General features: G+C 29.8%; 2 protein-coding genes across 5 annotated transcripts in view; one reads left to right on the forward strand and one right to left on the reverse strand.

Moving 5' to 3' along the window:
• Positions 1–9,232, reverse strand: part of LOC112681780 (ras-specific guanine nucleotide-releasing factor 2-like) — a 58,366-nt gene extending 49,134 nt beyond the window's left edge. For 3 of the 4 annotated variants that reach the window (XM_025552095.1, XM_025552094.1, XM_025552093.1), the window contains exons 1-2: positions 8,994–9,232; positions 6,385–6,548 (exon numbers count right to left, since the gene is read on the reverse strand). In XM_025552095.1, the coding sequence (XP_025407880.1) occupies positions 6,385–6,543 (159 nt within the window). In that variant the 5' untranslated portion in view covers positions 6,544–6,548; positions 8,994–9,232. The remainder of the gene's footprint in view (positions 1–6,384; positions 6,549–8,993) is intronic. The other variant, XM_025552096.1, reaches the window with a different exon arrangement.
• On the forward strand, positions 4,315–5,413 carry LOC112681782 (protein GVQW3-like). The gene has a single exon (XM_025552097.1). The coding sequence runs from the start codon at positions 4,318–4,320 to the stop codon at positions 4,801–4,803; it is 486 nt and encodes a 161-aa protein (XP_025407882.1). The 5' UTR covers positions 4,315–4,317; the 3' UTR covers positions 4,804–5,413.
• Positions 9,233–9,495: the final 263 nt, after the last annotated feature.

Below are 9,495 nucleotides of genomic sequence, written 5' to 3' on the forward strand. Positions count from 1 at the left end.
ATAATAATAATAATAATAATAATAATAATAATAATAATAATAATAATGATGTATTATAAAACTAAATTGAATAGTACTAAAATAGAAAATGATTTTTATCAACAATATTATTATACTCATTTAAAATATTTTCTAAATTATTATCCTATCTATAATTCAAAATTTAAATATAAAAGTACTGGAAAATAACACATTAATTGGATTCATAAGATTTTTGATGAAGTTTATGATGTACAACGAAAATTAAATACGTTGTTTGAATGATTAATTAATATTAAAAACTTTAGAAATATACATCTTATTTGAATAATTATATGATATTATATAATGAACAATATGATTACAAAGTATTTGCGATTCATCGTAATTCGTTTGTAATAAACGGAATTTTGATGTAAAATAGTTATCTATGACCAATGACAAGAATGTTAATCTCTCCAATTAAATATGTTGAAATGCTTTGTTGTAAATTAATTAAATTTAATAACTTGTAAATAATATAATTTTAAATTTCAATAATTTAATAATATAATCATTTACAAAAGAGCAATAATTTAAAGTATATAAAAATAGTAGAAAAGTATATTTTAATTAGAAATTTGACACTAATAAATTACAGTATTATGCTATAAAAACAAAAAGACAAAAAATGTTTAGTTATTAATAACTTTAAAATTTAGGCTTTTATAATTTCAACGACCCAAATCATACTGAACTATAATAAGAATACGAAGTAATATGGAACTGGTAATTTACGAGAGTAAAATATTATTGGAATAATATCAGAGATAATAGATTTTATTTTTTACATTTATACATCCATAGAGTTGTTTCGTTTTTTACTAACTTAATTTTAGTATTTTTCCTAAATGAAAATTGATAACAAAAATATATAAAAATAAAACATAATCAAATTTCTTATATCAATTCTTCAAAATTAACTTGTGTTAGTTAAATATGATTTTATAAAAATATCAGTACATGATATGAAAAATGCATCATGAAACAAATAGTACGTAAAAGTATAAATAAAGAAAACTTATACGGTTCTGTAAAACGTTTTAGATCTTTCCCATATAAATCTATATTTCTTGTTTCATATTTTTAGATTTGTGAAATATATTTATTAGAATATCGTATATTTAATATATTTTCGGTAACTACTTTTATACCAAACGTACCACTTAAAGGTATATTATATACAAGGAAACACGAGAAGAATTAGTTTTTGGTTTATTTCAACACTTTAATTATTTTAGAATAGTTCTAATCAGTGTCGGTTATTGTCTGGCTCATGATTAGACTTCCGGTAAAAAAATTACAATGGGCCCTTAAACAACATAATATTGGAGTGAGATTCAATGAATATCTAATACATTTTTTTCTTTCTACGCTCGAACTCTACTACAAATATTAATTAATTTTGTTTTTATATTTTTCCAAAACCAATATTATCAAATTATCATTGTGTTCGTGTATGTAACCATCAAAAACACGTATCTCAATTTTTCAGAGTATTTATATTTGTTCGATATTGATCAAGAGAACAAAAATGTATAAACTATAGCGGTTATTCCTAGTTCTATATAATCACGTCCAAAATATTTCAAAATTAAGATAAGAATAAAATATTTTAATTCAATTGAAAAAAATAATAACTATGATTTTTCATGTTAGTGTGGTTGCTTTAAGTTCGAAGGCGGATTTAGGAGATTATCAGGAGATCAGCTGATCCACAATTAATATTTATTGACAAAATTGGCCTCAAGAAGACTTATATTTTTTAAGTGTACCAACTATAAGTTGAAGTTAAAACTAAATTGAAAAATGCCCCAGTTTCGACTTCCCCCCTTAAAATCATACCACTGATTTAATTATAATAAATCATAAATAAATCACATAAAACATCTGTATGCCAGACTTCATAAGGGATTCCATAAAATAAAATAAAATTTTACAATTATAATTATGAATAAACTTAAAAAACAAATATTATATAATCATATTGTTGTTTCATTTCAAAGAATATATTTACAATCCACTTTAAGTTCTGAAAAATGGCCCCTTGAAATAGCCTGAATCACAGTTCTCTAACAGTGGATCTGCCACTGTTTAGGCCCCTATTTTAAGAATAAATCTCAGGGCCCCCGGAAATTGCTGGATATTCAGATAGACCAGACCAACACTAGTTCTACTACTTTTTTATACCGTAACAGAAATATTAATTTACAATTATTACTGTGAATAATACACAATACTTTAATTCAAGGCAGTTTAAAAGATATGTTTAGTATTCAGTTAATCATACAAACAATTTCAGTTTTAATTCCTAATTTTCTCAAAATTTAGGGATCATATTTATTTTTATATTTTTCTGTTGATCAAATTGTATTGAATTTTTCATATTTTATATTTAATAAATAAATTTAAACTATTATTTGAGATTCACGAATATATTACTAAAGAAACGAAATTAATTTTAAAATAATCAGAATATTGAATTATGTAGTTTAATTCCGAAGACTTAATTTTTATTCCCGCACATTCCTACTAGTAGAGAACAAATATAATATTTATTAATATTTGCGTGAAACAATGAAAAATGTAATGAAATTAAATTATAGTTTTAATTAAATATTTCCTTTTAGATTATATGATACAAATTAAAAGTGTATACAAATATACTAGTATAGAACTTTTCATCAACAAAAAACCTACGTAAATTATATGATAAGAATTTAAATATTTTAATTTTAACATGATTTTAAATTTATAGTATTTTATTATACATCTTAAAAATTAATATCAATTATTCGTATTAAGAAACAAAAATAAATAATAAATAGAGAGGAAATTTTCTTAAAACATACGCGCATGATCCAAGAAAAACATAAAACTTATCTGTCTATACAATATTTCTTAAAATTGTACTTAGATACTTGTTACACGTTACATAATGATTTAGATCCTGTAATAAATAAATGCAGTACTATAGTACCTACATTAAAACTTTAAAAATGTAATACGAAGTATTCGTGCTAACCGTCTTACACGCTCCATTAAATGTTTAGTATACAATTGAAAAATATTTTAATGAATAGAGAGAGAATGTTTTTTTTTGAATGAGAATAGGCAGCTTCGGAATTTTTAAGGGAATTTAATATCAAAATTCTTCAACACTGATATTAAAATTATCTACAGAGACGCGGCATTTCATTAAATGTCGAATATGAAAATAAAATAAAGTATATAATTTGAAAAGATAATCTTTGAATGCATTTTATATTGTAAATAATCAGTCTTAAATTATATCAGTTATAAATTATACATCTATTAGTCACACCATATTTTTATAAGCAAATCACTTTATTTTAGAAGACTGTTATAAATATTTATTTACATTTTAGTATTAGAACATGACGACAGGATTACTGAATATGTAACTAACTAGTTATTATATACGACCATGTGAATTTTTCAGAAATATCTGTTTTATTAAAATATCAACTACCTCTGATCTAGTTGTTAATTGTAACTACGAGGTGTGGCTATTAAATAACGAGACTATCTACTTAGCGATAAGGCATGAGTAGATAAGGGTATAATGGTAGTATATTTGTAATCTATGAATATCACTGCATCGAACAATACCAGTTTAGTCAGTTTCCGTTTTGTAGTCTATGTGTAAGCATCGTTTAAATTAATCTCTTACGTCAGTGGTTCTCAACCGGGGTGACATGTCACCCGAGGGTGACATGGACACAGTGTAGGGGTGACACGAAATCTCCACAGGAAAAGGAAAAAAATTAGAAAAAAATTAATTTTAATAAAACCATATTATTACCACAACAGTCATGTAAATAGCACACCTTTAAGTTTACATCTTTATATTATTTAGATCCAATGATTACGTGCAGTATTGTTATTAACGCAAAATCGATGTATTATCGATTTTTTTATCGACTTAACCGGGGTCGTTAGTTATTTTACAGTCGTTAGATATGTAGTATTATTATATACAAATAAAACAAATAACAAGTATAAAATCTTTAAAAAAATTTTTTTTTTTTTTAATTTTAAGTATAAACTTTATAATATCAATGTTTATTGAACCCTGCAACTCAATAAATTGTAGGTGTACTTATTATTTTTCTGTTTTTATTGTTTTTGTTATTTAAAGAATTATTCTAAAATACACAGTTAAGATTATTTATAATTTTGATGTTAGGGTGACGCGGGGTTTAATTCTAGTGGCTAAAGGTGACATGAATGAGAAAAGAATAAGAATCACTGTCTTACGTGTTGAATGTCGAAATCATGCCGGACGAAGAAATTGAACAACGTATTAATTTAAAATTTTTAGTGAAACTTGGAAAATCTGCGACCGAAAGTTTTAATTTATTAACTGAAGTATATGGAGATAGTGTCCTATCACGACCACGTGTTTTTGAGTGGTACAAACGATTTCGTGAGGGTCGTGAAGAAATTGAAGACAATCAACGGGTGAGTCGTCCATACTCCTCAAAAACTAACGATAACATTTCAAAAATCAATGAAATTGTGCGAAAAGATCGATGTCTGAGTATTCGAATGATAGCTGAGATGGTTAATATCGACAAGGAGACCGTTAGACAAATTTTGCACGATGAATTAAACATGACAAAAGTCTGCACCAAAATGGTGCCTAAAAACCTCACTCTGGAACAGAAAGACGGTAGGCGACAAATTTGCGTTGACATTCTTGAACGGATGGAAAATGAACGAGATTTGTTGAAAAAGGTAATAACATGCGATGAAACTTAGATTTTCCAATATGACCCCGAAACTAAGAGACAATCCATGCATTGGAAGACTTCCGAATCACCAAAATTGAAAAAAGCTCGAATGAGCAAGTCGAAACTGAAGGCCATGTTGATCGTATTTTTTGATATTAAGGGTGTAATAATGACAGAATGGATACCTCAGGGACAAACTGTGAATCAACATTATTACCTTCAAGTATTGACAACACTCAGGGAACGAGTAAGAAGAAAGCGGCCTGAGTTGTGGGAAAATGACTCTTGGATCTTGCATCGAGACAATGCACTGGCTCACAGTGCCTTATCTGTAAAGCAATTTCTAGCTAAAAATCGAACTCAAATGCTTCAACACCCCCCATATTCACCAAATCTCGCTCCATGCGACTTTTGCCTTTTTCCAAAACTAAAAAATGCGTTGAAGGGCACACATTTTGAGTCAGTTGAAGCTGTGAAAACAAAAGCGACAGAGGTGTTAAAGACATTGCAAGAAAAGGATTTCCAACACTGTTTCAACCAATGGAAAATTAGAATGGAGCGATGTGTCAAACATGGAGGGGAGTATATAGAAGGGGAAAAATGTTAAACCATTAAAAAATATAAATAAAAAGTTTTTACAGAGAAAATCTCGTTATTTATTAGCCACACCTCGTATGTTAAAACATATTTCCAACAATGGGCAACTTAACATACTTTTTACAAATAAATAAGTTTCATTCGAGTGATTAGTCTAAATCTAATGACAACGGAAAAAAAATATAGTGAACATTTTAAAATGTATACAGTTCAATCATCTCTGACTTAAACATATTCCATGTAAAAAATTTTCCTTTCAACTTTGATATACACAGTTTGAATTTATTCAAAGTTTATTCATATCTATATTGAATAAAAATTGAGAATAGATTTAAGACCGTAAAAGATTTTTGTTGGTACAAATTGTTAATATTTTTAACACGTATTGGGGTTATAGAAATATCTTGAATTTGACTTTTGGATTTGAAAAAGGACCAAGATGATATAAAGAAAAATGTAGTTTCAATAATTTTATTTTTTTTTATAACTTGGACATGATTAAAAACATTTTAATTGTTAAATAATCTCCTTCCATCAAAAAATAAATAAATGTTGAGTGTTTCCAATACATTTTTTTAATATTGAATCTTAAAATTATTCATGTACTTTACCAATAAACAACCAGGTAATAATAATTATAAAGGAAAGTAATAATAAGACATGAATAACTTGTGTATAAACAATTTTAAAACAATGTATATTATGCTGGTCATTAAACTTAAACAATAAATTTAATTAAGTTAGATTAAATTAAATTAAGTTTTAGATAAATTGAACTCTGGTCAATTATATATTAAATAATGGAAAACAATTTTTTAAATATTAATATTTTGCTATTGTACATATAAGAAAACAGAATGAAGCAAAGATAGCTTTAGTTACATTCGGGATAAAAATTAACTAAACCATGTAATTCGTTAAATAGTTAATGTTAAAACTCAATAAATCATAATTATATGATTTTACTATGGTCGAAATATTTTTATCATATCGAGTTATATTTGTCACATACTTGATAGAGAACGAAATATCTGTTTTTCCACCTCCCGCTATCCGAAGCTTTTTTATGTAAATTGCCGGTGAGTGTGCTATCAGTTCGGGCGCGGTCCGACAACATCAGTAGCTGATTGTCTACCACCCGAACACATCTTTGCATCTTCGGACTCAACATAACCACTGCGAACATACGATTATAAAATATTTCAAAATTAGCAATATCACGATTAAAATGTTAAGCCAATTCGATCAAACAACTATTTACAGCTTCATAACTTACGATAAATATAATACATCTACTACAAATTCCAAAAATTACAATTGACAAGTATTTATTTAATAAATTCTTTCTAGCCTTATACCTATAATATTTATAACTTTCAAAGTAATAATCATTATTTTTAAAGAAGTTTAATTTTTTTATCGAAAAATCAAAAAATTACACATAGTCCTTAACATTTAAATCTAAAAAAGAAGGTTAATCTACGCACAATATACGATTTTTTTTTGCTTAAGGTTTATTCCTAAATTAAGGTAATTGATATTGTAGATCTTATTATATTCTTAACGTATAACGTCGGTGAAAAAATGTAAGAGCTGAAGTGCAAAAATCCAATTCAGCCACAAAGTAGAAACTACTATTTGAAAGCCATCACGTGTTAAAAACAATCGATACCTATTACACAAAATAATGAATTTCCTGCGAATAAGTTATCATTTGTGAAGCAGTGCAAACAAGTGGTACAGGTAAATAATAATAATAATAATATTAATAATAGTACCTATTTTGGAATAAAATATGATATTATGAGAAAACAATTAGAATAGGTACATGTAAGGATAATGCAAAGTGTATACGATATTGGTATATAAATTACTAACGTACATACAACATATTTATCATGTGCATATATTAATATATAACTGCTAAGAGCGTGTTTTTCACGACACTGCAACTAACGTATGGTGACGTAGTAGGAAGACAAAAACCAATAACTCCCACCCCTTTAACTTTTCAACCTTAAGTTTGATAATTCCGTAGGTAAGCAAGTCAAGCTGCATCCATTTCAAAAGATTAAATCGACGAAAAAAAATATAACAATAATTATTCTATAACGCATATGTTCGAGTTGCATGTATACATAATTACGAAGTGGCAAAAAAAATGTAATAGACCATTTCGAACACAGGCGTATACTAGAGGGGAAGCTCCTATACGCAAATCTAAAGATATATAATAAAAATTTAGAAGTATGTCACGATCGATCGTATATGTAGTATACATGTAGTACTACAGCGTCACTTTTGGACGTACATAATTCGTTTTGTTTAAAATATTGGAAAACAGATTTCTCTAATCACAAAAATTTTGTTAAATAGGACAAATCTACACCATCTGTATTATCGAGAGATGTTTAAGGCAGATTTTCATATTATTAAACACACGAATGTACAAATACAGTCGGTGAAGTAGGTACTATACATATATAGGGTACGTCATGGGCAAGGCTGGATTAAGTACCTATTGGGCTCCGGAGCTAAAATATTATATGGGACCTTTTGACAAAACATGCTTTATAAAGTCGCTCACTACGCTCTCAGAGCAGTACATTTTTTTAACTATTTCAAAAATTGTCAATTGAATTATAAAATTATAAAATTAATAGATATGAAAGTTCATAGCTAATGTATGTCTATAAAACTACTAATTTTAGTATGATGAAAAATTTGTATTGGCTTAAAATTGTTTGGGCCCGTTTCACTTAGGTACTCGAGAAGGCCCCGGCTAGATCCCCCCTCAATCCGGCCTTGATCATGGAAATCAGTGGTGCAGAGTTTATATTCGGCAAGTGTTAAGGTTTTGGAGACTTTCTGGATAGATAGATACGGTGACGACATAAAACATGGAATAATAACGAATACCCGAAGAAGATAGAAATACTGTCAGATAATGCCTGACGGAAATAGTAGACCGATAGTGATTTGTTTTTAATGCAATACGTATGTAAATTAAATATGTTTATCTCATGTCACAAAAAAGAAAACCTCAAAGTACCGAGATGTTTTAAATACATCGGATGTAAGGTTACGTAGACTATCATCTAGGCGCGTATTCTAAGTCTCATTCCAAGGGTGGGGTGGGGGCTTATATCTAAATAAAATTAGGCATAAATTATCGTAAAATGTTATATCGATGAATTCATTTATATTCATTTATATATAATAATTATCATTTATACCTATCGTAATGTTATGTTTTTCAAGACAATTTAAACAATATTTATTTAATTCGGAGGGAAAGTTTGTCCTCATTAACGCTTGTTACTTTTTCTTCTGTGTGTTTGTGTGTGTGCATGTATGGACGGGCAAGGGTTGCAGCTCTCTCTCAGAAACCCTCTTAAATATGTCCCTGTACTATGGTTTATCGGGATCGGTACAACGAAAACGAAATGTGTTATTTGAAAAAATGCGAACACGAACGAAATCGAGATAGTTAGCTCCCCCGTGGTGGCATCACCGATTAGGCGTAACAACGTTTAAAAACGTAAACGTTTGCACACACACACCCACAAATACTTTCTCGTGACCCCGTAAGAGTATTAGTAAGCACACAGTGATACTAACCTATGTACGACTGAATTATTATTATACGGTTTTTGCACGTGGTCCGGGTTCAATGGCGGTGAAGTTAACCGAATAGTGACGACTGGACGACAACAGTAGCAGCAGCGACAGCGGCGGCGGTGGTCGACGGAATTCGCTGTTGCGTGCGACGGCTGCTATGGCTGTGGCGCGCGGCCGGGTCAGCTCATGACCCTGAGCCGTCGTAGTGTGTACTGTTGTCCCTCTCGTCGGTTACGCTGTGCGATGAGCTATACGATATGCGCGGCGGTGGCGGCGGCGGTGGCGGCGGCGGCGGACGGACGGAGCGCCTCGTGCAAAAGCCCACCGTTACGGCGTTCGGCGCGCGCGGAGTGCTGGCCGCCGCCGCACGGTTCGATCGTGCGCCGTGGGGCACCACAGGTGCTTTTGCTAAACGCAGCCTCGTGCCCTTCTTTCAGCGGCGGCGGTGGTGGCAGCGACGGCATATCTCTGTCGTCCTCCCCCTTACATCCTCGGCCCACGC

Source organism: Sipha flava, unplaced genomic scaffold (assembly GCF_003268045.1).
Source record: "Sipha flava isolate LNK unplaced genomic scaffold, YSA_version1 197_pilon_pilon, whole genome shotgun sequence".
NCBI lineage: Eukaryota > Metazoa > Arthropoda > Insecta > Hemiptera > Aphididae > Sipha > Sipha flava.

Coding starts and splice junctions, on each gene's coding strand:
- LOC112681782 (XM_025552097.1), top strand. CDS start 4,318: ATGCCGGACGAAGAAATTGAACAACGTATTAATTTAAAATTTTTAGTG.